The sequence below is a fragment of the Lucilia sericata genome, unplaced genomic scaffold (assembly GCF_015586225.1).
Source record: "Lucilia sericata isolate MDLA Ls3-8-SP2 unplaced genomic scaffold, ASM1558622v1 Contig000891F_arrow, whole genome shotgun sequence".
In the NCBI taxonomy this organism is placed as follows: Eukaryota; Metazoa; Arthropoda; class Insecta; order Diptera; family Calliphoridae; genus Lucilia; species Lucilia sericata.
In genome coordinates this window covers 61,488-89,271 of record NW_023994880.1, presented here as the reverse complement: position 1 = coordinate 89,271, position 27,784 = coordinate 61,488, and the positions used below count along the sequence as shown (strand labels likewise).

The window sequence follows — 27,784 nt, the reverse complement described above, 5'->3', positions numbered from 1 at the left end:
GTATATGAAATCTTCTGCAGAAAATGACTTCAACGCACATAAATAGCTTTCAAATGTCGATGTCGACGAAACCTACATTTATGAAAAATAAAATTATGAGGATCGGTCCGCCAATATAACCTTACAGAAAATCAGTTTATAGCTAAATCATTCCAAAAGTAATCATTATGATAGAATTATGGTAGAATTAAAAAAAATACTTTAAATTATAGAGAACTTTGTCCATAATTGACCCAATTCCACATTTAAGTCCCTAATCCGAAAATCAAGGTGACGTTCTAATTAATCTTATGATCAAAGTCCATATATATATGTAAATGACCACTTCCGAAATTTGCTTTTTTACGACATATGATTTGCCGAATATAACTCTTAATACTTACTTATTTTAATCATAAAGTCTGCCTTTAGAGTTGCCAGGCGGACTTTCATCTGGAGGGCCTGGAGCTCCCATATGAATTAAATAGAAAAATTCGTATATCCGAGAAACTATTAGAGCTAGAATCTTCAAATTTTACTGAAGAACATTTAGAGAATAACGGGCGGACTTTCAATGGGGGGCTTGGCACTTCCCATATGAAAAAAAAAAATTTTGTATATCTGGGAAACTATTAGACTATTCAAATTTTTCATAGATTAAATTAAAATCTTAATTAACGTTCGGAATAATTGGCGAAATTGCATTAATTTGCGTGGAATCTTCCATATGTAACAAATTGTATATCTGGAAAACCATTGTAGTTAGAATCATCAAAATCGTTAAGTGGGTTTCTTATTTATGTATATTGCTTTTAGGGTAGCACAGCACACTGGGTATAGCTAATAAATAAACAAATAAAATATCTTTGTTTTTACGTTATTGATCATTTTCTTAATGCAAATTTTTTAGAAACTGATTTTCTGCAAGATGTTTTATATGGAGGATAGGGTTATATATCGGCAGATACTCGTAAAACTTGGAGAAAGGATTTGTTTTTAATTTTTAAGAATTTTTTATTCATCCCTGCATAATTTCTCACACAATTTTTGAGCTTTCTCTGTTTTGTTGTTATAAACAATATATTTGCTTCTAAAATTCCACTTTCTGATCTCCCGGATTGCGTTTTTATTTAAAATCGTTGAAAATTTAAAAACTAAACGTAGTTGAAAACTTAGCCGGCTTACAATCGATTTTAAGCCGCCGCCGACATATTTAGTGTCAGTCGCCGCCGCCGTTAATATTTGTCGGCGCAGGGCTCAGTCGCCGGTTGTCAATTTCAAGCAATTAGTGAAAAAATCTTAAGAAAGTTATAAAAAAAACTTTATTTCTAATAATAATTAGTCACCCTGGAAATATAAGCCTTTAAGGCTTGTCCAACTTTTAACCTTTTAGGTTTACTTATAGTGGAAAAAAAAAAAAAAAAAAAAAAAATAATAATTAGTGTTATATTAATAATAAAAAGCAGTTCAGCGTATATACTTAAAGGTGAAATAAAAAATAATATATTTCTTGTTATTTTTCCTTAAATGCTAACTTCTGCCCTGAAAACTTGATAAGAAATTTATACAACAACAATGCAATTTAACTGATTGTTTATGTATCAATAAAACACAAAGAAAATGTTTATTTGTTTATCTCTATAATTCTGTTGAGAAAGTACAAATAATCTGTTCGGATACTGTTTTGGTTTTATATTGAATATATCAAACACGTGCTATGACGTAGTGGATATTTTTGTTGTTAAATAAAATATGTAGATTACTTTCATTTTTAATTTTGCTTAGAGTGGCAGATTTCTGGTGATTTCGTAACAATATAGTTTCTTTTTATTACATAAACTGGAGGATATTTCATTTGGATAAGCTACACATAAATGGAATCTATAAGTAATGATTTGTTATTGTTTGTTGTTTTTGTTGCAACAATGTAACGCTATCTGTTGTACTCCAAGTACAGCAAGAGTTGCCGTCTAAAATTTTTATTTTGGGTAAAAACGGAAATAATATCGTAACTCAAAAATATTAGTCTTAAATCTATCAGCAAGAATCTACATTGCTTTTTTTTGGATCAATAACGTACAATACAGATTTGTGTTAAATAACATAGTGACAGTTAAAATTGTACTTATACAATAAATTCACTTGAAGTGAATCTTCATAAATTTATTGGACCATTTTTGTAGCCTTTATTGTAGACTGTTCAATATAGTCCTTACGGAATCTCAACATCAGAGAACAAAGCTAATTTAATATATCTCTTCTAAATTATCGGATAAATTATCTGCATATTTTAGTATTATACTTGTTTATTGTATAGAAAATTTCCTATATAACGGTTTAATCTATAGAAAATTCACTATCCATCTGTCATCTCTAGAGAAAAGTGCATATAACAGTCAAAGCCTTAGAGTATATTATCTTATAAGTATATTATCCATAATGCCTTTATTACTTTACAATTCATTTTACTGTTCCATGGCTAGTTGATAATGCCCCAGAATCATTACTCCTCTGTTATACTCTCCACATTGCGCTGTCCTGTTCCTTTAAATGTAATTGTAACTGAAAATGTAATCATTACCCTCTTGCCTGTCTGGTACCTATAACAGCCTTATGGTAATAGGCTAAGATATAGAGAGATGTTTATAAACCTTTGAAAACTGTCCAAAAATTAGATAGCCAGAGATTTAAGAAAACTATAATTGGCAAAATCTATAAGAAGACAGAATGATCAAAGATCATTTAGAAAGCTGAAGGATTTTCTTTAGGAAAATAAAGTTGGCGATAGAGAACTTGTAACAATAAAAAAGAAAAAGGGATAGATAACGTTAAAAATATAAACAAGATAAAACATTTGAGACATACAACAATTTGAGCTAGCAAGGGAATTATGCAAAAAAAATTAGTTGCGAAAAAATCTTCAAAAAAACTTTAGCTAAAAAAAATAGTATTCTTTGAAATATACATCACCTAAATAGAGATTTCTATTTCAAAATTTGAGCTAATAAAAGAATTTTGAAAATTGAATAATAAACTATTTCTTTTATATTTCAGAAATGGCCAAACTTGACGAAAAAATCGGTTTCATTGGTGGTGGCAATATGGCTTTCGCCATTGGCTCTGGTCTCATCAATCAGGGAATCGTTAAGGCGGGACAAGTATTTGTTTCCGGACCAAATTTAGAAAATCTTCAACGTTGGCGTGATATTGGAGTAGCCACAACAGAAGACAATAATGTAATTGTAGATAAAACTGATATTATATTTATTTGTGTAAAACCCCACATTCTGACACCTTGTGCTATGCAATTAAGGAATAATCATGTAAGAACAGCCAAGGATAAAGATAAGTTATTTGTGTCCGTATTGGCTGGTGTAAATTTAAAGGACTTGGAAGAGGTATGGAAATCAATTTAAGAAAATTAAGAAAGGTCTAATTTATAGAATTTTTTTTAGAGTTTCTCTTTTATAGATTGTTTGAAAATGATACGCACTATGCCAAATACACCCATGCAAGTGGGTGAGGGTTGCACTGTTTATACGGCCGGTTCTTATATAGTGCAACAGGATTTGGAAAAAGTTCATTTAATGCTAAACTCTTTGGGTATAGCCCAACAAGTACCCGAATCAATGATTGATGCTGTGTCAGGGGTATCAGGCTGTGGTCCTGCATTTGTTTACACCATTATCGAAGCTTTGGCAGATGGTGCTGTTAAAAATGGTGTTCCTCGTCAAATGGCTCTACAGTTTGCCACACAAACTGTTTTGGGAGCTGCTAAGACTGTTATGATTACCGGAAAACATCCCGCTGTTTTAAGAGATGAAGTCTGCTCCCCAGGTGGTGCCACAATTGTGGGAGTGCATGAATTAGAGAAAGGAAACTTAAGGTAAAATAAACAATTTGTAATAAATTGCTGTGAATTGATAAATTATCTCTTTTTTAAGATCTACCCTTATGAATGCCGTTGAAAAAGCTTCCCAACGTGCCGCTGAACTCGGACGTAAAGGTAAATAAGTTAATTGTACTTAATTTTATGACCTTGGAGCTATATCTAATATATGTTTGGTGTTGAATAAATAAAAAACAAATAATTCCATAATTTTGTCTTATGGCTATCAACAAAATAGCCTTTTTATACACCTGGAACTTAAACTACATACAACTACAAAGGTTTTTTAATTATTTCTTCAAATATTTATTATTTATTCACGATCTTTTTTACTAACATATTCAACACATTTTGAGGGATCCGTGGGAAAGTATTCTTGACATTTGGTCATCAAACGTTTTAAGCCTTGTATATATTTACGTTGTGTCTCGTCGTTCATGACATGAGCAACATTTTTCGAAAAAATCTTTTCTCGTCCAGTACGGGCATGAATACCAACCATAGTAACACCAATAGGCCAGGGAGCGTTACCTATAGCCATCTCCAAATAGGCATCACTGGCATGAATATAATTTCTGTTAAGCAAATGTTTACAAATATCACTTAAACTTTCTAGAATATCATCGGGCAGTGATCTATTTTTTAATTTACGAAATAGTGGCTTAACATATTCTTTAGTTTGGGTATAGATAACACGGGCCATTTTAACTTTTGTGGACATTTTCTCTTGTTTCGAAAAATTCGAAATTTGATCACTCCATAATTTGAGTATATAGGTCAATAAAGTCATTATAACATCCATATCGTATTCTTTGTTATTGCGCCCCATTTTCAGGGACATGGCTTTGATGCTCTCCCAGTCTACACTCTCGTCAATTTCTGCAAACTCATTTTTCTTTTCCTCCTTCGAAGTTGGTGCATTGGCAAACATTTCTTGCAAATAGGCTTGATCCACTTGTTCCATGGCTTCTTGGAAATCATTACGGAAACCTCTATTCGCTTCCGGCTGCGAAATTTCACACTGTCTCAGACGTTGGAATGCCTCTGGCTCGGTTTCACCAAACAGCAATATGGGTTCTCCGCGTTCTCTTAATCTGCGTATAACTTCCACTCTCGGTAATATATTTTGTCCATCATTGGTGAAATTGTAGCCACCATCGTTGGTATTTTGATCGGATTCATTACTTTCCTGGGTTTTGTAGCCCTGCTTCTGCAAAATTTCTTCGGTACTTTTGGCTATCAGTTCTCCTCTCTTGAAATACTTCTTTTTGTCATCGACTAGTTGTTTGTCTTCCAAAAGTTTACGTTTTCGGGCAATTTCAGCCTTTAAAATATCCATATTTTTATTTTATTGAAATTAAATCGACAAAATATTTTCTAAATCAAAAAAATTGTGTTTATCCTCCCAGCTGTTTTGTTTATTTACAAATGAAAATGCCAAACGTCAAAAAGAAATTAACAGTGTTGTTTTACAGTGGAGAGTATGGCAACATTACAAATTATAGCAACTTGAAGTAACTTTGCCGTATGAAATATTTTGTTTACATAAATTTAAAAAAATATTTTTCTATCATTTTTTCCTGCAATATTTCGCTAAAATTGTTTTTTTAAAAACATTTTGCAAAAAATTTGTTAATTCACAAAAATCTCCAAATAATTTTAGTGAAAAGTGCAAATTGCTAAAATTTTACAAATTGTATCTGGCAATACTGGTGTTTGTTATGTGTGGTGAAGTTGTCAATTTATAACAACAATAACAAAAAAATTGCAAAAAAAAGTTTCCACAATATTCTACAAAAGAGAATATATAAATTTCCCTAAAATTAAGATTTTTTGCTAAAAATCTATAAAAAAAAACATTGAAAAAAATGCCTAAAAAAATGGGAATGAATTCCAAGGCTGTGGAAGCCCGAGAACGTAAAGCTGCCATTAAGAAAGCCACACAAGAGAAAGCAACCAAGGAGGCAGAAGATCGTCTCTGGAAAGATGATGACAAGACATTAGCCCGCAAGCAACAGAAACGTGAAGAAGATGAACGTAAAAAAGCGGAAGCTGCCAAAAGGAAGGCTGAAGCTAAGGCTCTACTCGATCAGGAAATGAATTCTATAAAGACACAGGGTAAACAACCGTTGGCGAAAATTAATCGTCAACAGATTTTGGAGGAAATGGAAAAGAAACAAAGAGCAATAGATGCTATAAATGCGGCCAACAAACCTCTACCACCTAGAGTAGTAGTACAAAATGATTATATAGAAGAAAATCTCAACCGTAGTATGGCCGATGTGGAAGTGGCTACTGGTATTGAACAAGCCATTGCTGTATTGAGGTTAGTTTTACGCTCTTCCGGTTTTCTGTAAAGAAAATAATATCCTTAAAAAATTACTTTTAGTGTCAAAGACGAGGAGGAAGACAAACATCCCGAGAAACGTATGCGTGCCGCCTTTAAAGCTTTTGAATCTGCTAACCTGCCACGTATTAAAGCTGAGAATCCTACACTTCGCATGTCTCAGTGGAAGCAAATGTTAATGAAGGAATGGAATAAATCACCTGACAATCCATTTAACCAGGCACGTTGATTATCCTAAAGTAGTGCCTGCGCTATACAATATTGTTGGGTTATTTCTCTCCTGCATCATTTCTCTCTTCATTTATTGGTTAGGTATACCAGCCATAATTCCACCCTGAATTTATTTGTTTGATTTTATAGTGTTTGCTTGTAAATTTTAACATTTTGTTGTACATTTTCTTTAATAATTTTAAATTTAGTTAATATTTACAAAATATATTTATGAACACCAAGTATAAAGAAATTATTTTGATGATTAACGGTTGGAACTGGTTAGCATTGTTGGAAAAGAGTATCTATATATTTTTGCTCATATCTCCGTTGTTTATGGACCAATTTTGCTGATTTTAAGTAGGATTAAGTAGGAGTAGGGTAGAAAGAGTGCCAGATAGAATTATTGAAGACTTAGATCTTAAATAATCAGAAAATTGATTTCAATAGACAGATTCTACTCCGCTATCTTTGAGGATCCGGAAAATATATACTTTATAGGGTCAGAATATTATATTGTGGAAATTACAAACGGAAGGACAAACTTTATATACCCTTTCCACGAAGGTGAAGGTTATAATTAAAATAGTTTCTGTCGAATTAAGGTTTTATTCTTTATTAATGCAATTGCTTTCTCAGAATAATGTACATTTTTAAACAAAACACTGTTTAGTTCATTATACCTAAATAAAAGGAAGCCCAGTTGAAGCTCGCACACGTAGTCTTGATCCACAAAAACTTGTTATCGCCAAATTTTCAATACTTATTGGGAAAAGGCGTAATACGTCCTGGTAAGAGTCCTTGGGCAAATATATATGTCGCTAAATGTGGAAGATATTTCAAAGACTGCAATCATAATTATAAATCATATGTCCTCATTCTGCCATTGAACTATATTTTGAAAATCCATATTTTTAACCGTGATATCATTATACCCTACACCACTTTAGTGGGGAGGGTATATTGGATTTGTGCTGATGTTTGTAACATACAAAAATATTCGTCCTAGACCCACCTTAAAGTATACCAATCGGCTTAGAATCGTTTTCTGAGTCGATTAAGCTATGTCCGTCCGTCTGGCAGGCTGGCTGGCTGTCCATGTAAACCTTGTGCGCAAGGTACAGGTCGCAATTTTCAAGATAATTGGTGGAAATTTGGCACGCACGTTTATTTGACCCAAGGACGAAGCCTATTGAAAATGGTTAAAATCGGTCCATTATTTCACCTAGCCCCCATAGAACAGGTCCCCACGAAAAGGGCTTCTGAGCTCATAATTATGTTAAATATACAGATATATCGATAAAATACGGCACAACTAAGTTTTATAGAAGTCTTGATGACCCTGCCAAATTTCATAAAGATCGGGCCCCATTTGACCCTAGCTCCCATACAAAGTGCCCTTCAGAACTTGAATGTCCCAAATTAACTTATAAACACAAATATCGCGATGAAATTCAGTACAATAAAATATTATGTAAATATAAATATATCCACAAAATTTTATCGGGCTTGGTCCATATTTGCCCCTAGCCCCCATATAAAGCCTCTTTCAGAAAATTAGTTTTTCATCCATAAATTGCTTAAATGTATCGGAACAAGGGAATATTGAAGATAAATGCTTTATTATGAAAAATAAATCACATTTAATATTCATAACTGGTGTAGGGTATCATATGGTCGGCCACGCCCGACTATACTTTCTTACTTGTTTTTTATTACGTTTGGATGAAAACTGGAGGCAAATTCTGGCATTCGGACGCGAATTCCAGAATTTGACCCTGGTTCAAACACAGGAGCTTTGAGATGTAAATATAGCGCTCCATATTTTATTTTCAAAACGGTAATCATAAGACTAAAATTAACAGTAGTTATGTATTTTACATAATCGTATTTATTACAGCAAATAATACCAAATTGTAAAATTCACATAAACAACATTTGTTTAGTATTTTTTTTTAATTACAAACAATAAAATAAAACCAGAAGAAAAACTTAATTGACCAATAACTTTACATTTTGGGTTAATTTTGTCTATTATTAGCCACCTCTTATGTTTGTATATTTGTTTTGGACTTTTCTTTTCTAATGTTGTTATGACAAATTTTTGGAGCCATAATAGTATATTAAAACTTTTCAAATTTGAAAAAAAGAAATTAAAACAAGTGCAGTCATAATATAATAAAAAAAAATAATAAACCGAATATGTAAGCATTCTGTAATTGTCAATGTACATAAAACTTGTACTCTAGTAAAATGATAGTGAAAGCGGAAAACCATCCATTCATCTGTCTGCTTAATTGTTGTATGACAAACTGCCCAATGAATGATCAAATCAAAAGAAAAGAAGTAAAGTCCATAAAATATTTGAAAAAAATATTAACTAAACAATGATGATTTAACAAAGTTGTTGGTGTAAATATAACAATTATATTTGGTGTGTAATAATTTTTATAACTGTCATTTAAGAAAATAAACCCAAAATAATGACAATAAATGTTATATGACTATTCCATAAATAGTGATACTTATATGGATTTTTTAAAGGATTGAGCTGCGCTGCATCCGAATCTGGGCTCAGTATTTCTGAGATTCGAGATATCGTGTCTTGAAGATTGAAAAACTGCCATTTTTGCACATTTTGATAGCGCCCAGACAACTTTGTTTATAAAATGTATGCCATGTGAAAGCCCATTCTGTCAGCTTTTAAATAGAGGCTTAACATCTTACATATCTTCGAGATATCTTTATTTTAAACTTTAAATAAAGATGTCTTGTCGCTGTTATAACGTCTCAAAAAGGGCATTATTTGGAGGACTGATTTCGAAAGTGTCGATATAAATATCATATTACCCACCAATTTTCCGAATTTTCACTTTTATGACTTTAAGAGCGGGTTTTTGAGATGGTAATCAAATGCCAATTAATAATCAGATTAGTTAATCTAAAAATAAATTTAATCTTATGTTAATCCCCTTTGATGTTTTTGAGTACAAGATTAAACTTCGCAGTGTTGCCATACAAAACAACAGAATTTTATAAAAAAGAAGAAGACAATTGTAAATTTAATATGAAAATTAATGAAAAATTAAAAACAAAAAAAATTATTTTGAAGTGTCCATAATTTATACTAATCAATAAATAGAACATTTTAATGTTTATATTTATAAAAATTTTATTAATTTTTTTGCATCAGCTGTTTACACTTTTGCATTTCGTGCTTAAGATTAAACCACCTCCATTGGGCGCTTAAACTTGCAAACAAAATTAACTAATTGAGTACTTAAAAACATCATTCGAGGATTAATTTTAATTTAATCGCTAATCTTTCACCTAAAGATTGGCCCTAATTGTTCTCTAAATATTGAAGTCTTTATTTTTTATTCAATCACTTTCTTCTGCCCGACAGCTAGTGATGTAATTAGATATTGGTCTCCCATGAAAATATGTGCTACCAATAGCTCTAGTCTGCCGGGACTATAAACTGATAACGATCAAATATATCCTCGGTCTTTCCTTGGAATTATTTGACATGGGGTTGAACCAGAGAACCACATAATCATAAATTTGATTAAAAGACTGAAGCACGGTAAAGTCTATAATTCTGGATAAGTTCAGTGATGCTATCGAGACAATAGAAACCCCACAGGACTAAGCATTGGAAATGAGTTGATGTCTAGTATCTTATACAAGTGATACCATTGAACTTTCCTTCCTTCAGGGTTTACTCTGTTCATACCATATTTACCACAGTGTGTTCGTTTAGTGAGTAAGAACAGGTCCTTGTTTGATGGTTCGTGTTTCTGTCTACCGATTACGTCTCTAAGTGCTGTTACCGACTCAACAAAGGCCATCATATCAGCGTTGTTGTAAATGGAAGTAATGCTTTTACATTCCGGAAGTTAAGCAATGTAATAGCAATGGTCAGAGATTAGATTACTCGAGTATGTACTTGAGCAAAGTGCTTGCCACCGGCGGGTAAGATACAAAAAAAGCTCACAATGTGGATTAAAAAAACCACCGTGAAATTAGGCCTTCAAGGCAGGTGTTAACATAAAACACTTCGACGTCTGGGTGATCACATCTCTCGATTTCAAAAATATGTTCTCTAGAAACTTTATGTTGATCAGTAATAGGGTTTATTACTAGTCGATTCTATAGTCTATTTTTGATTTATTGATCTGTGTGTGAACGCAGATCACAGATTGGGCAACTTAACTTTCAATTTACTGATTAAATTTATTTTATCATTTGTAACACACCGAAATATTGGTCGTAGACCCACATAATTATATATGGGTCCTTATAAGATTCTACGACGATCGGTTTGTATAATCCAACCATTATAGAGTCTAATCGGAAGAAGAATTTTTGAAGGAATGTTCTCTACTAATAAGTCTGCCTTCGGTAGGTTAGTAGTTAGTGTTCTAGTCTGTCAGATCGGAGTTCGTAGTTTCGATTCCCAATATAGACACTGGATTTCTTAATAGGGCCGATGGAGACCTAGGTGTATTTCTTGGGATTTGATGTATGTTACACATCCTCATTTCAACTAAGTTTTATTTATTTATTATTATTAATATTAATATATATAAAAATGAAAGTGTGTTTGTATGTATGTTTGTTTGTTTGGACTTTATAGACTGCTATAGACTCTTCCTGTATGTCTGGAAGGAACTATAGGCTACTTTTTATGTTGAAATTTTAAGTGGGCGACGTTCCACGCCCATATTAAGAAAATATTTAATAAGTATATCTGGGATAATATAACAGCTAGAGTCTTCAAATTTTGTCGGAGCAACTTTATTATCACCGGCGGGTAAGATACAAAAAAAGCTCACAATGTGGATTAAAAAAACCACCGTGAAATTAGGCCTTCAAGGCAGGTGTTAACATAAAACACTTCGACGTCTGGGTGATCACATCTCTCGATTTCAAAAATATGTTCTCTAGAAACTTGATGTTGATCAGTAATAGGGTTTATTACTAGTCGATTCTATAGTCTATTTTTGATTTATTGATCTGTGTGTGAACGCAGATCACAGATTGGGCAACTTAACTTTCAATTTACTAATTAAATTTATTTTATCATTTGTAACACACCGAAATATTGGTCGTAGACCCACATAATTATATATGGGTCCTTATAAGATTCTACGACAATCCGTTTGTATAATCCAACCATTATAGAGTCTAATCGGAAGAAGAATTTTTCAAGGAATGTTCTCTACTAATAAGTCTGCCTTCGGTAGGTTAGTAGTTAGTGTTCTAGTCTGTCAGACCGGAGTTCGTAGTTTCGATTCCCAATATAGACACTGGATTTCTTAACAGGGCCGATGGAGACCTAGGTGTATTTCTTGGGATTTGATGTATGTTACACATCCTCATTTCAACTAAGTTTTATTTATTATTATTATTATTATTATTATTATTATTATTATTATTATTATTATTATTATTATTATTATTATTATTATTATTATTATTATTATTATTATTATTATTATTATTAATAATATTAATATATATAAAAATGAAAGTGTGTTTGTATGTATGTTTGTTTGTTTGGACTTTATAGACTGCTAAACGGCTGGACCGATTTTCCTGAAACTTTCACAGTTTCTTCCTGTATGTCTGGAAGGAACTATAGGCTACTTTTTATGTTGAAATTTTAAGTGGGCGACGTTCCACGCCCATATTAAGAAAATATTTAATAAGTATATCTGGGATAATATAACAGCTAGAGTCTTCAAATTTTGTCGGAGCAACTTTATTATCAATATAATTATTTAATACAAAAAGTGGACGGAATAGCATTAGGGGGCTTGGCACCTCCCATATAAATTAAATACAAAAATTCGTTTATCTTGGAAACTATTACAGTTAGAATATTAAACATTTGCACGAGTAACTTTAAAATCCATGTAAACATTTTGGGAAATAAATTGGCGTACTACCCATGAGGGTAGCAGCACCTCCCATATTAATACAATACAAAAATTAGTTTATCTGGGAAACTAATTGAACTAAATTCTTCAAATTTTGCACTAAGAACTTAAATATTCATATGAACATTTTGGAGAAAAAAGAGCGGACTTTCGTCATGGGAGGGGGGCTTGGAGCCCCCATATAAATTAAATAGAAAAATTCATATATCTGAGAAACTATTAGAGCTAGAATCTTCAAATTTTAATTGAAGAACTTTGACATTCATGTGAACATTCAGAGAATAATGGGCGGACTTTCAATGGGGAGCCTGGCATCTCACATATGAATTAAATACAAAATTTCGCTTATCGGGGAAACTAATAGAACAAGATTCTTCAAATTTAGCAAGAAGAACTTTATTAGACATGTGAACATTTTGAAGAAAAAAAGGGCGGACTTTCATCTGGGGGTTGTGAGTTCCCATATGAATTAAATAGAAAAATTCGTATATCTGAGAAATTATTAGAGCTAGAATCTTCAAATTCTACATGAAGATCGTTGACATTCATGAGAACATTTAGAGAATAACGGGCGGACTTTCAATGGGGTCTTGGCACCCCCTATATGAATTAAATACAAAATTTCGTAAATCTGGGAAAATATTAGATTTTTTAAAATTTGTCATCGATTATATTAAAATCTTAATTACAGTTAGAATCTTCAAAATTATTAAGAAGATTTTTTATTTATATTGCTTTTAGGGTAGCAAAGCGCACTGGGTATAGCTAGTTTATTATAAGAATGGGCGTATAGGACCACGATTTCATAAAAAAACGAAGTATTTTGTAATGTGGAATCTATTCGATAAAATCACGGAAAGAAAAAAACGACTTTTCTTGATTTTGCAGTTATTAACGGTTTAAGAAATGTTCATAGAAAAAATATTTTTTTACAAATTTAAAGATTTCAAATCGAAAGGCCCTTATTACATTATTGCTCTACTACTAAACGTACACTTTATTAATAATTTTATACAAAACTACAGATTACATAATATGCTTTTAAAAAAATTTATTAAAACTGTTTATTGTTTTCTATAAAATCTTTTTTATTATCTGACTAATAAAAAGATTTTTATATTAATTTTTTTAGTATGTATTTATTTTTTTAATAAGTAAAAGTTTAACTGTAATTTTTGTGTGACTTGTCTTGACGGTGTTTTTTTTTTTTTTTTTTTTTTTTTTTGCTTTTTCTGTTCTTCCTGTCTTAAAGGTGGGCTCAGTTGAAACTTTTTTGTACTTTATAAAAATACTTATACAAATAAACATTCGTATAAGTCCACTTATTTGCTGTTGTTTTCTTTCTTTTTGAAGTCAAACAAAAATTATTTAAAACTGCTAAAACATTTGTTTGCTTTTCAGTTATAAAGCGAAATTTATTGGCTTTAAAAATAATGTCACTGATAGACCAAAAAAGGTATAAAGCAGACATTTTTTAGAAAATAAGTTTTTGAGGTCTTTAAGAATATATATATATTTTTTTTTTTTCAATTTAATTTGTTAATGAACACACAAGACAAATATAGTTAGTAGTAATAATAATTACTTTCTTTTGAAGGTACGCAAATATATTTGTTGAAGAAAATTTAATTAAAGTGAAAGAATTTTTATATTCGAATTTTCTAGAAGAATAATAAGAATCCCCTCATTGTTCAATAATGAATTATACCAAAATATAAAAATTAAACTGGTAAAACTCAAAAATTGTGATATTAAAAATTAATACGAATAACTCAATTCCCAAAAAAGTTTTGAAAAAGCCAAAAAATTTATTTTTTTAATTTTTTTTCGTCCAAGCGCGGGTTTATCGAAACCCTTTACAGAATAATTAAAAACATATTGGGCCAACTGAAGTGGGTTACTATAATTTGATATAGACTGTGCGATTTTAGAATTTTGGCCTTAAAGTTGATTTTTAGATTAAAAAAACAGGGCCCAAATTACGGCATACGATATCAATCGAATTCTCAATAGAATCTAAATGGAGATTTCGATCAATATCGTATGCCATGATTTGGGCCCAGGCGTTTTGGGTTACACCTGGTCCCCTTGGTATTAAATTTTCAACATTTTTTTTCAATTTAGAATAAAGTGTGTTAAGTTAGCTTTTCAAAAAGTTTAAATTCTTTATACATCTTTTTAGAAATTTTTTCGATAAAGAAAAAGAGTACTTTTCTAAAACCACCCCCACCCCCAAAAAAAATCCCTTTTTATAACCAACATCAAAGGGGGGTAGATTGTTTTTGTCATTCCGTTTGTAACACATCGAAATATAGATCGCAGATCCACAAACTATATATATTATGGGTCCTTATTAAATTCTAAGACGATCAACACATGTCCGTCCGTCCGAAGGGACCACAAGGGAGAAGCTAGGCAGTTTAAATTTTGCTCAAATATTCTCTATTGATAAGTTTTGTTTGGTATTGAAATGGGCAATATCGGTTCACGTTTTCGGATAGCCCCCATACAAGTGGACCTCCGAAAAACACCTTTAACGGTCATAACTGTTTTAAAAGTACGAGTATAGCGATGAAATTCGACATAAATAAGTTTCATATGCATAAAAATCTATCTACCAAATTTTATGAGGATCGGCTTATACTTGACCCTACCCCCTATATAAGGTCCCCTTCAAAAAATGACTATAACGCTTAAAAAACGAATACAGCTATAAAATTCGACATAAACAAGTTTCGTAAAAACAAAAATCTCTTTACCAAATTTTATAAGGATCGTCCCATAATTGACCCTAACCCCCATATAAGGTCCCCTTCAGAATATGATTTTAATGCTAATTACTGGCTTAAAAACATGAATACTGCGATGACATTTGACATAAACAAGTTTTATAAGAACCAAAATCTCTCTACGAAATTTTGTGAGGATCGGTTCATAATTGACCCTATCCCCATAAAAAATTCCCTTCAGATAATCATTTAAATTAAACATAAACAAGTTTTGTAAGAACCACAGTCTCTGTAGCAAATTTGATACGGACCCATCTGTAATTGGCCCTACCCCATTAAGGATTCCCTTTAGAAAAATACTTTAAAGCTTATAACTGAATTAAAAAAACGAGTACAGCGATAAAACTTTAAGCAAATAAGAACTCGGTCCATAATTGATCAACATAAATCTTATAAATGAGAAAATTGTTGCGATAATAACAAAATATCATATACATATGTCACAGTTTATTTATAAGGGAGCATTCCGTTCAGGGCATATGATTTAATGGTGGGCTTAGCTGAATATAAACTCTTACTTGTTTGGGTTGAAATGCATATAACATTGAACTCAGTCATGATTTCAAAACAAAAAAAGCGAATAAAATAAAAACGAAGAAGATCGGGAAATAGTTGGACCCACTGATATAAAAAAACTAGAGTAGAGTGGGTAAAAACGCTGAAAATTTAATTTTCAAATTCGAATATCTCCTAAGCTATAAGAGATAATTGATACCTACTGTTATACATATATGTGTAATTTTTTTGTGATCGTAACACAGACGAAGGATCGTTTTAAATATTTAGTATACCCGAGGTATCCTATTTTGCGGACATCTGACTATCGCCCCTGGTGGTTCTATGAGGTCAAAATATAAACCCCTAAACTCGTCAATACTTTACGTATGTGAAATTTCATTAGAATCGGACAGATCGTTTAGAATTTACAGAATTATTCCCCATTTTATTATTTCTATAGGGTGATGTCAAAAAATTCCGAACAAAAAAATATGTTGTGGAACATGATTCTCTCCGATTGCGATGAAATCCGCTACACACATTCTTCATGTAAATACGGAATTTAAAGTTCTACAAAATTTCTAAATTCGTTACGGTTCAGATTTTATTGAGTTTCAAAGTTCATATTTTTTATGATTTTTTTTTTTATTTTCTAAACTATTTATACGATCTTAATCGTTCCCCAATTATGAATGCTCAGTTCATTAAAATGATTTTTTTTTCAAAATTGTTGTCCTGTGGTCACTATTTGAATCGGCCATAAATATTTTTAACGACATCGAAAGCGCCTTTCAAAGCCCTTTTTATAAATTGAGAAATTGTGCATTAAAACATACTGACAGACAAGCCGTCTTGGCTTTTAATTTCTCCGAAAATCTTAAATAAAATAATTTAATTTAACTTATTTTTATTTAATTTAATTAACACATTTAATTTATTTAAATGTTTTAATTACATTACCAACTCATACCCAAAAGTAGTATAAAGGCAAACATTTTCACGCTTTGGAATTATTTCAAAAACAAGTAGTAAAGTATAGTCGGGCATGGCCGACCATATAATACCCTACACCATGAGGATATATAAAATTTTTTTTTTTTTTTTTTTCATAAAGAAACTTTTATATTGAATTTTACCTTAATTCCAAGGTATTTAAGCAATTTATTGATAAAAAACAAGTTTTCTAAATATAAATATATAATTATATAGGAGTATAGGTCAAACATGGGCCGATACTCATTCAATTTGGGAAAAGGATATATTTTGTAAATAACAGTTAGTTATGTTGAGTTTCATTGCGATACAAATGGTTACAAGTCAATTTTAGATGTTTAAGACATTTTTTGAAGGGGGGTTTGTATGGGAGCCAGGGTCAAATAAGAGCCGATCATTACGAAAATCTGCAGTGTCATTTATACTTATATAAAACTTAATTGTGCCAATTTTTAGAGAGATAATAGTATATTTGACCTAATTATGGCATAAAAAGTCCAAATCAGGAGGTACGGTTGTATGGGGGTTAGGTGAAATAATGGGCCGATTTCAACCATTTAGGCAATAGGCCTAAAAACATGTTTGGTCCAAATTTCATCAAATTATCTTGAAAATTGCGGCCTGTACCTTGCGCACAAGGTTTACATGGACAGCCAGCCAGCCGGACAGACAGACGGACGGACGGACATGTCTTAATCGACTCAAAAAGTGATTCTGAATCGATCGGTATACTTTAAGGTGGGTGTAGGACCAATATTTTTGTGTGTTACAAACATCAGCACAAACGTATAATACCCTCCCCACTATAGTGGTGTCGGGTATAATTAAACTAAAGCAATATACACTTGATCTATTAACTGCTTCATAACGGCTAATTTATGATAAAACCCTAAGGTACTTTTTAAAGAAAAATACAAACATTTACTTAAATCATTGATTATTATTGCTCTAAACTACTTTCTTCCTCTCAAAAAAACTGGTCAAGGTAGAATTATTTTAATTAAGTTCATAAAAAAAAGAAATTATTTAATATAACAGTTGAGGAATTTATGAAGTATGACACAGAAATTATTCATAAATATTTTTAAGAAATTTCGAATTTTAACTTGAAATTGAATTAAATGATAAATTTATAAAGTATATGGAGCCGTAGACCAACAAAAAAAAACAATAACAACTAACAAAATATTCAAAAAAAAACAACATCATTATGAAATTCATTTAAGACAAACAAACCACCAAGAGCAAGCGCCACAAGTTCAATACATGTGCTGAAGCTGCATGACTGGCTGCAGCCAAAGACTCTTCTACAGCTGCTGCTGCTACTGCTACCACTCTTGTGGTGTGGTAAAACATAAGAAATATTTACACCAACCATGACTCCTCGTAGTACTGGTAGCAACCAAAAGCCAAAACGAAATACTGAATAAAAAAAATACTCACTCACATAACAAAACTAAAAACCAAAACGTAATTCAAAGTAAAGAAAATAGTGTGCTTTCTTTTTAATACAAAAAAAATTTCTTTCGTTTTCAGCTTTACAAGTTTCATTCAGTACGCGACCATACGGCAATACGGTTGTATTTGACGGGATTTAAATCTAAACTTGTGGCTGTTATATATTTGCTTAAAATATAAGAAAACAAATAACAGCAAAACATAAAAAACAAACCTTAACGAAATGGTGTAAAATTAAAGCAAAGGAAATTATAATATAGAAAAAAAGAAAGATAAAGAAATTGTTCTCTTAAAGCATAATACTTATACAAAAAAAAAAAAGAAATAAATTATAAATCTTTTAAGAAAACTTGGTTAATTGAAATTTAAAAGATTGTATCAGTGGTATTGTTAACACAAAAAACAAAAAAACGAAAAACGGTAGTTAAATGTATTTAACTTAAAATACATAAACCCAGAAACATACAGCAATAAATTTTGTGAAATTTATAAAAAATTAAAACAAACAACAGCCAAGAGTGGTGAAGCTTTAAATTATGATTTTTTAAAACTTAAACTTTTTAATAAAAAAAAAATCCTCAAACAACAAACAAACGGATTAATAAAATTTTAAAACATTAAGGTAAATTTCTTAATTAAAAAATTACAAAAAAAAAACTTACGAAAAGAAAACTACCACAAGTTCTCACTCTTGTTATCTGTTTAAAATACAGTATGTTGCTTAAGTCTTTTGTTTATCTACCAACAAAGAACATTGAATTACTACTTAAGCCAAGCACTTAAATGACCTTCAGTTGTTTTCTTTTTCTTTACTTTCTCATTAAATATTTAACGTTTAAACATTATTGTTTAAACAAAACGCTTAAATGGTTTTTTATTTTATTTTTTTTTTTTTTTGTTAAATTTTTATTTTTAATTGTTTTCCTGACCTAAAAACAGAATTTTTATTTAAAAAAGCTTTTTACGTTTTTAGCTGGAAAGAAATATTTCAAAATGAGTACAATTGACTGTTATAAAATTATTATACGATTTTATTTTTGTTATTGTTGGTTTTCTATTACAAACTACCGCTTTTTCTATATTTTCCGGCATTTTTTTTTTTGTTGTTGTTCATATTTATCGTTTTTATATTTTACATTGTAAATACATTTGTTTCTTTTGCATTTGCGTGCGTTTTTTCCAACAACAAATCAATTGAATTAAATTCTTTCTGGTTACCAGCAATAATGGACTAACTCAAAAATTACAACTTTTGCGAGAAGAAAAGTTGTCACAAAATATGGCTTTTCTTTATAGTCAATAGCTTGCTGTCGTTACTTTATCAGAGACCTTTATCGTTTTCCAAGTTCTTATATAGTTCTTGCTTTAAGACGACTTAGTCGTTTATCGTTGGCTCACACAGCATTAATGTATGGTTTGACTGAGTTTATTCCATCACTCTGTGGTATTTATTCGTATCATCATGCTTTCTTGCGTTTTATTGTGGCAATACACACAATCAAATAATTATTTCTTTCTTTTTTGTAATTATTAAATCATTAAAATGTTTCCCCCTAATGTATGAATACTTATATACTTTACAGTTATCTTTATTAACATTAATATTTGGTGAAAAATAATTTTGTTTGTTTAATTAATAATTATAAGAAACGAATAATCTACAAAAATTATTGAAACGTAAAACTATTTTGGAAAATTTAACAAGAAATACATACATAACATTAATAAATATTTAACTATTTTGTAGTAATGTTATTATTTTGTTTCCTAAGGAAGTAATAATACCAATTTAGTGTTTTTAATTGCAAATATTTAATAATACATAAACAAATGTAAAATATTAAGGGTATTCCTTTCAATGTTGTATAATTTATTACATGATTTAACATAAAAAGCTAAATTTCTCAAACATTTCCTCATGTTAAGTCAAAGTGATTTACCTGCCTTGAAGGCCTTACAACCACAAAATGTCGAAGTGCTTTACAGAGACATCTGCCGTGTTGGCCTTATTTCACGGTGGTAATTTTCCAACCACAGGGTGAACTGATTAGACAGCTCACCACCGCCACATTGTGCATCTTAAATGACGGTGGCAATTTTCTAACCACTGAACATTGCTGCCCCATTTCCTAACTTCCAAGATGTAAAAACATCACTTCTGTTTTCAACCACCTAGGGACGTATTCGGTAAGCCAAAACACGAATTCATTAAATAAGACGAGGACTTGTCCTCCTTACTCACAGAGAATGCACAATCTGATATGAACAGAATAAATACTTAACATACCTGGTCAAGGAAGGAAACTTCAATGGTATCACTTGCATAAGATACCTTTTATCCATCACCATTCAACTCTGCACACTTCTCATTCATTCTACACACTCATAGAGAACAACTTCCGACACACTCACTCTAGGTATAGGGGGGTGGGTAAGGTCCTCCTGTATCATATACACCAACTCATTTCCAACGCTAAGTCCCACAGTCAATCCTCTGTAGGGTATATGTTGTCTCAGCAACAGCACCGAACTTATACAGAACTATAGACTTTAACATGCATCAGTCAATTAACCGACATTCTCTTACCGCGAATTCGGGTTTAAACCACAGCCACCACGAAGGGACCTCTCCAATAACCAGGACAAGGGAAAGTCCAAAACTATTGACTACCGATTTCCGTGGTACCAAATTATGTCGTTCTCTGGTTCGACCCCATGTCAAATCATTCCCAAGAAAGGCCGAGAATACATTTGTTAATCAACAGTTTATTGTTCCGGCAGACTAGAGGTACTGGTAGCAGCTGGATTGCAAAACACCAAGATGAGGTTATTTTATCAAGGTAACATGCTTTCGGGGGTTTTATAACCACAGGATGAGCTGTTAGACGACTCACTACCGTAGACCCACAAAAGTTTGGATTAAATTCTAAGACAATCTAGCTATGTCCGTTCGCCTGCCTGCTTAAAATGTGGGCCTATACTGAGGACATTTCCTAATATTCTCTATTGATACAGTTTGTTTGGTATTCTAAATATAGTATTTGTTCCTAGATTCCATATAAGTCCAAGCTTTATGAGAATAAAAATCGATCTACAAAATATTATAACGATCGGTCCATAACACAGGTAAACAAATTTTAGAAATACACCTTGGTCACTATCGGGACTGTTGTGCGCTTCTTTTCATGGAAAATGATTGTTGGTAAAAACATTCCAAAAAGTATTCCTCGTATGTATTATCGTCCGATGTTCAGAAACTCAGTTTCATGAACGTAATTCCTCAGAATTGTCCAATCAGTGTTCGTGAGGTATGATATATCCTGAAAAATATTACTCCCTAGATATTTGGATCTAATTTCGGCGTTTACCTGACAAGGCAAAGAGATAGAGAGGGAGTTTCACTGTCCTCTCTGGTCCACACGTCCAATTTTGTATAGCTGTGACCGTAATCCGGTGTGTCCATTCAGACTTGCTCATGTTCATGTGAGGGTTACCCTATAGGATCATAGGGGTTCTACCCACCGTTTCTTTATTCCAATAGCCTTATGGGGTTCTCTTACCCATATGAGAAAGTATTTGGTTAGAGCTTTCTTACAATCTAATACAGTCTTAGATTGAACATTATCATATAATGTCGCCCTAATTGCCTTCTGGCTGTCGGTAAATACATATGGGCACTTCCATGAAAAGGTAAACCACGACTGAAAAAATAAAACCCTTATAACTTCTGCATTTTTGAAGATAATTCAACAAAATTTGGTATATGATCTTTTATAGCACCAAAGACGAAGACTGTTGAAAATGTTTAAAATTGGTCTGTTTTTACACCTCGCCGCCATACAAACGGACCCGAAAATATCACTTTTTAGCTCATAATTCTGTTAATTATAATACTATCCCTTCAAAAATCGGCCCATCTAAAATGTTTATAAGCCTAAACCTTTATGCCGATTTTCATAACGATTGGACCTCATTTGACCCTAGTTCCATTCAAAGTTTAGAAAAACACTTAAACGTCCGTAACTCACCTCTAATCACTAGTATTATGATAAAATTTGGCACAAATAAGTTTTATATGAATTAAAATCACACCCTAGAATTTTATGAGGATCGGTCCATATTTGACCCTAGTCGCCATATAACTCCAGTTTTTTATTTTTATCTATAAATTGCTTAAACATGTATATAGGTCGGCCATGTCCGACTGCACTTTCCTACTCCTTTTGCTTTGTCGTGGCCTCCGGTGGGTTAGTGGTTAGTGTTCTAGTCTGGTAGACCGGAGGTGGTGGGTTCGATTCCCACCTGAGGCACTAGTTAAGGAGCGCACAACAGGCCCGATAGAGGCCTAGGTGTATTTCTTCGGATTTGATGTATATATGTACAACCTCCTTTCAAACTAACTAACTAACTAATTTTGCTTTGTTGAAGTATGTGTATGTATATATTTCCAAAATATATATTTTATAACCTAAAAAAAATCAGGAAAAAAATCTGTCACATACGATATGTCACGTACGATATATAAATATGTTCATTATAAAATTATATTAATTTCTTTTTTTATTTAAAAATTATGGATTACTAATGAAAAATATGTCCCATAGTGTAAGAAATTAAAACAAAAAAGATACACCTACAGAATTCGCAGATATTCGTAAAAATTTACATGTACTTTAAAAACCCTTCCGTTTTTTGTCACGTATGATATCGCCATATTTTAATCCATATTTTAGAAAACAAGGTTCCGAATTGGATGATTCCTTTTGCAAATATAGTATTCTTTAAATGGAACAGACGGACAAAATTGAAGGCTTGCGAATGTCACGTACAATCGTATGGAATTGCCCATATGTTAAGCCCTGTGGACGCCATATTTATTCTAATCCAACTGACGCATTCCTTTATTGCTCCAACTTCTGCCTGGAAGCTACTGTTGTGATAAGGTAAACGGTGTTATATTTCTGTTTCTGGGTTTTCAATATTGAACCCCAGGGCCACTTTGTATCTTAATTGTCAGCCCTAAAATTTTTTTTAATAAACTGAATCAAACAAAATTTCAACAAAATAATTTGCATAAAATTTTTAATATGTATGTAATTAAATTCCAATAACGCGAGTAAAATTTAAAAAAAAAAACATAAAACCTATACAGCCGCAAATTGACAAAAATAGCAATGAAAGTAATAGTGCGTGTTTGAAATTCTTATGAATAACAAGAAATTGTTTAAGATAAATAAACCTTCCTACTAACATTTAATACCTACACAAATAGCCATAGTGCATACTATTACTCTAACATTTACACACATACTTAAACAGTTAAAAGACAACAAAAATATTTAAGAAATAACAACAAAAAACGCCATAATATTCATGACAAAATATGTAAATATACATATGTGTATGAATAATAAAAGCAATTATGTTCACACATACAGACAGACATACATACCTAAAGTGTTAAAAGACAAAATTTATGCACATTGGGTAGTTAAAAGAATTTATAAAGTATAAGGGAATATAAATTATTCTTTACACTTCATCCTAAATTGCAAAGTCTGAAGTGTCAAATTCTAGAGTTTTTAGTGAGAGACAAAAACTGCCAGAGACTGACAGGAAATTTACAACAATTATTGATTTTATAATTAAAATATTTGATTTAATCCTTTTTACATTCTTAAAAATCCACCTGTTGTTAAGAAAACAACTCCCCAGTCCCACTGTGCAATAACAGTATTAATATTAAAAAAACACTTCACAGCTGTGTGGTGAAATTTTTTTTATTTAATAAAAATTTACTCAAATACTCATTCACATACTTGCACACTGTTATTTCTTCATGATTTCGTGTCTCTTTTTTATTAGATTAAATGACAGTTTACATTTCTTTCTTCTTTGAGTATAGAGAATGAATTGTAAATTGCATGTTAACAACAACAAAAAATGTTTGTTATTTTTTTTTTCTTGAACATCTGAAGACTTTTTTTATACAAAATCAAATTAAAAACAAAAAGAAACAAATTTGCATTTTTATAATGTATTAAATTTACAAATTTATGCAAAAGGAAATAGAAATTTTATTTCATTTTATGATAATGTATGCGCCCCGCGATAAAAAAGAAAGAAAAAAAACGACTTAAGTCTAAACTTAAAATGAAAATGAAAGTAACTAAATTAATTTAAAGAAATTGTTTTTTATTAACAACTTGGTTTCTGTAAAACAGTTTTGTTTGTTTTACAAAAAATAAAGGTTACATTCAATTATAAAGCATGATTTTTATCTTAAAAGAATACAATTGTGGTAATATTAACTATAATAATACACATTAGTTAAACAAAGTTCATTATTTGTTTATTTAACAAACCTTAATTTCTGGGGGAAATTTTAAACAAAAAAAAATTTTCATATTTTTCTACGCACTCAATATGAAAGTTTATTATATGTGTGTGTGTGTTTCTTTAATTTTTTAATATCATAAATTATGATTCAGAAATTTGCACATGCTTTAGTGGGAAATCAAGATTAGTCACATCAGGCTACAAAAAGAAATTGAAAGTTTACTCTGACTGTTTCTACTAAAAATTATGTAAAATGTGTGTAAATTAATCATCAATTATTTAAATTTATGTATCTTTTTACTTTGAACAAAAGACTTGTTTAAATTTTGCTTAAACAAAAGACTTAAACAAAAAACTTATTTTTTTACACTAGACTAGATAAAATCACTACTGTTAGTATAGATGAATAGAAATGTCAGGTGAAAGAATAAACTCTCACATTTGTTTTCTATAAATCACGATTTAATATTGAAAAACAAAAGACTTTAGACACAAACTTTTTGTATTGCATAATCCTACAGATTTCAATAGAAGAATGTTAGAAATATAAATCGTTCTTTTCATATGTGATTTGTCAACTTTTTTAAGTTTGAATGTCCATACTTTTTGACAATGACTAGAAGTTTTTAAATCTATGACCCGTAAATTCGTTCTAAATGAGGAAAGAAATATGACCTAATATGATCTAATATGGCAGAGTCACCCCATAGGATCTTTGTGGTTCTATCCACCGTTTCATTATTCCAAGAGGCCTTATGGAATTCTTTCACCCATACTTTTAATACAGCTTTTGTTGCGTCGAATTATTTTGCGTTTGTCAGGTTAACTACCTCAAGCTCCCTCCATGGGCGCCATATTTATTCTAATTCAATTTACATATTCCGTTATTGCTTGGACTTCTGCCTGGAAGCTTGTGTTTGATTACGATTACCCCTTTGTACCCCAATTCCATCCGTGTAGCAACGGATTCCTACTGGTATTTGCTCTAATGTTCCGCTTGACCAAGACATTCGGAATGCGAATGTATCTGCTATGCGATCAGGCACGTCTGAACAATGTATCCAGTATACATTGATAACGTGTCCTCTAACCGCTTTTGGCCAGTTCGCCTAAAGTAAAGAGCCGTTCGGCTGTAAGCGCCGCCTCATATCTTAAATATGTTTCAATGGGTGGAATATCTAGCTACGTTTCCAGAGCCTTGGTTGAAGTAGTCCACATAGCACCACTTATACCCAAACAGCATGTACGCTGAACTCCCTGTAGTAGTTTGATACTTTTTGTCCAAAGCAGTCCACCAGATTATTGAAGCATAAGCTAGAATTGGTCTAATTACACTTTTATAAAGCCAATTTGATATAGAAGGACTAAGACCACATTTCATGCCTATAGTTCTCCTACATCTCGCCCAGCATCGATGTGCCTTGTTCATCCTATCCTCTATGTGGTGTTTCCATTTTAATTTCCGGTCAAGGATTACACCTAGAAGAAGATACCGGTGACAGTGTCTGTCACCGGTACCTTCTTGCCCAGGAAGCTGCAGTATACGTAGAAATTATTGTCTTTCTCGTGAAAAGACAGATTTCCGTCTTCGCCGGGTCTCGGTTAAGCCCAGTTTAAAGCCATATTCAAAACCTTCTCAGCTCTTCTACACAAGTCGTTTGGATCCTTTCCCTTTAAAAGTATTACTTATGACATCGTCAACAGGTCTAAGTCCTTGCTCAGTTAGGATCCTTAAGAGGCTATTAATCGTGGTAATCCAGAGTAAAGGTGACAAAATACCACCCTGTGGTATAACGCAAAATACCTTTTTCTTGATAGTTATATCGTACACCTCATGGTCAGTCTTAGAGCTAGTTTTTGATTGAGTTCTATCGGTTTTCATTCTTACTTGATCTCCTTCTTATATCTAGTTACTAGAATTTAGTTTCTCCTCTTGTTAAGGAAATCACAGGTACCTCCCGTAGTATCTTGCTTAACGATTTTGTATTTGATATTGATAATGTCTTTGTAGATCACACAAGATTTTTGATCGAGCTTGGTTTAATTTGCAAGCTTGTTCTGGTTTTAATCACTATTCTTCATAATAGTAGTTTTTAGCAAAGTTTCATAATAATTTGTAGGTGTGTTATTCTTTAAAATGTTCATACATATATAATTTCATTCTCTCACTACTAACTATCTCTGTTCTCATGCGAGTCGATCAACTGAAACAGTTGTAAGAACTCTCATTTGATCTCAGCCGCTTTATGCTAGAAAGGGTTTGTTTGTCGCACTTTCTCGAGATAATGCAACAAACTTTAGTAATTTGCTTACCTTAGTCTTAGATCTTTATTATATTTGCATTCTTTAGAACACACAATAAACATGATTTGCCCAGAGCTGTTAATTCAGTCGAACTCGCTGATCTTGTATGAGGAAGTTATTCCTCATACATCCTCAGATAGGGATGCTCGTACGAATCTCTCTCAATTATGTGCTGATTTGGGTTATGTTTAAGTAGAGATTACAACTTCCTCTGTATTGAAGAAGACTGCCGTGACCTCCAAAACAGTAGTGTTCAGAATTGATTTGTATTTCTATATGTGATTGACGAGTATACAATTTTCTCTTATAGTCAAGGAGTCTGTATCTGTGTCCGACGACCTATGCTTAAGCTGTATTGTCAGTAATTTCAAACTGTCGACTTTCGTCATGATCGGGCCTAGTTTGATCCTAGCTAGCCAGAAAATGACTTGAACGTCCATAATTCACAAATACCACATAATTTTTATCAGTAAATTAGTTTAGTTTTAAAGTCTCTGTTCTTATCTGAAATCTTATACTTGGGCCGATCTTTATTCTATACAATTTGATAAGAAAGTGTTTTCTACAGCAATGTTCTTTTAAAAATATTAAACTACATTTTTTCACAAAAATATTTGCAATTACAAACTCCACAAGCAATTTTCATACTAAAATATTTTTCATTTTTTCAAAGCAATTTTCTAGCACTTATTTCTAGCCATTTTTAGACATTAAAAAATTAACAGACAAACTAACAAAACGAAATATTTTTTGTTGATTTTCTTTTCTTACATACTTTTTGTGCTCAGTTACCCACATAAAAACTATGTCAACAATTACATGCATGTTTTAACACACCAAACTTAACAAAATGTATTGCAAAAAAAAAGCAAAGTTTGATATCATTATAAAGCCAACATATATATAAAGTTCTTTGGAACATAGCTGCAGTCCGTAGTAGTAATCAGCAGTAATTGTATTGCTATATTGTGCGTTTAATATTGTTTAGCAATAAGATTTTCTGACTCAAAAAATCAATAAATCTTTGTAATGA

The 27,784-nt window shown here is 31.6% G+C and overlaps 4 protein-coding genes across 6 annotated transcripts in view; 3 read left to right on the top strand and 1 right to left on the bottom strand.

Moving 5' to 3' along the window:
• Nucleotides 1-1,222: 1,222 nt before the first annotated feature.
• LOC119608864 (pyrroline-5-carboxylate reductase) lies at nt 1,223-4,078 on the top strand. Of its 3 annotated transcripts, XM_037963422.1 has the most exons (5): nt 1,244-1,310; nt 1,411-1,465; nt 3,034-3,377; nt 3,435-3,865; nt 3,924-4,078. In XM_037963422.1, the coding sequence occupies exons 3-5, from the start codon at nt 3,036-3,038 to the stop codon at nt 3,991-3,993; spliced, it is 843 nt and encodes a 280-aa protein (XP_037819350.1). In that variant the 5' UTR covers nt 1,244-1,310; nt 1,411-1,465; nt 3,034-3,035; the 3' UTR covers nt 3,994-4,078. The 3 variants fall into 3 exon arrangements, with proteins under 3 accessions (XP_037819349.1, XP_037819350.1, XP_037819347.1); XM_037963421.1 differs by having other exon boundaries at nt 1,223-1,465; XM_037963419.1 differs by lacking the exons at nt 1,244-1,310; nt 1,411-1,465 and adding an exon at nt 1,617-1,866.
• LOC119608863 (pre-mRNA-splicing factor 18) lies at nt 4,075-5,291 on the bottom strand. The gene has a single exon (XM_037963418.1). The coding sequence runs from the start codon at nt 5,205-5,207 to the stop codon at nt 4,182-4,184; it is 1,026 nt and encodes a 341-aa protein (XP_037819346.1). The 5' UTR covers nt 5,208-5,291; the 3' UTR covers nt 4,075-4,181.
• Nucleotides 5,292-5,585: 294 nt separating this feature from the next.
• Nucleotides 5,586-6,672, top strand: LOC119608866 (coiled-coil domain-containing protein 124). The gene is made up of 2 exons (XM_037963424.1): nt 5,586-6,194; nt 6,258-6,672. The coding sequence occupies exons 1-2, from the start codon at nt 5,737-5,739 to the stop codon at nt 6,442-6,444; spliced, it is 645 nt and encodes a 214-aa protein (XP_037819352.1). The 5' UTR covers nt 5,586-5,736; the 3' UTR covers nt 6,445-6,672.
• An 11,541-nt stretch (nt 6,673-18,213) lies between these two features.
• Nucleotides 18,214-27,784, top strand: part of LOC119608865 — a 48,754-nt gene continuing 39,183 nt past the window's right edge. Inside the window, exon 1 of the mRNA XM_037963423.1 lies at nt 18,214-18,730. The gene's annotated coding sequence lies outside the window, so the exon portion shown is untranslated. The remainder of the gene's footprint in view (nt 18,731-27,784) is intronic.

Coding starts and splice junctions, on each gene's coding strand:
- LOC119608864 (XM_037963419.1), top strand. Junction 3,378..3,434: donor ATTTAAAGGACTTGGAAGAG/GTATGGAAATCA, acceptor AATTTTTTTTAG/AGTTTCTCTTTTATAGATTG. Junction 3,866..3,923: donor TTAGAGAAAGGAAACTTAAG/GTAAAATAAACA, acceptor CTCTTTTTTAAG/ATCTACCCTTATGAATGCCG.
- LOC119608863 (XM_037963418.1), bottom strand. CDS start 5,207: ATGGATATTTTAAAGGCTGAAATTGCCCGAAAACGTAAACTTTTGGAA.
- LOC119608866 (XM_037963424.1), top strand. CDS start 5,737: ATGCCTAAAAAAATGGGAATGAATTCCAAGGCTGTGGAAGCCCGAGAA. Junction 6,195..6,257: donor CAAGCCATTGCTGTATTGAG/GTTAGTTTTACG, acceptor AATTACTTTTAG/TGTCAAAGACGAGGAGGAAG.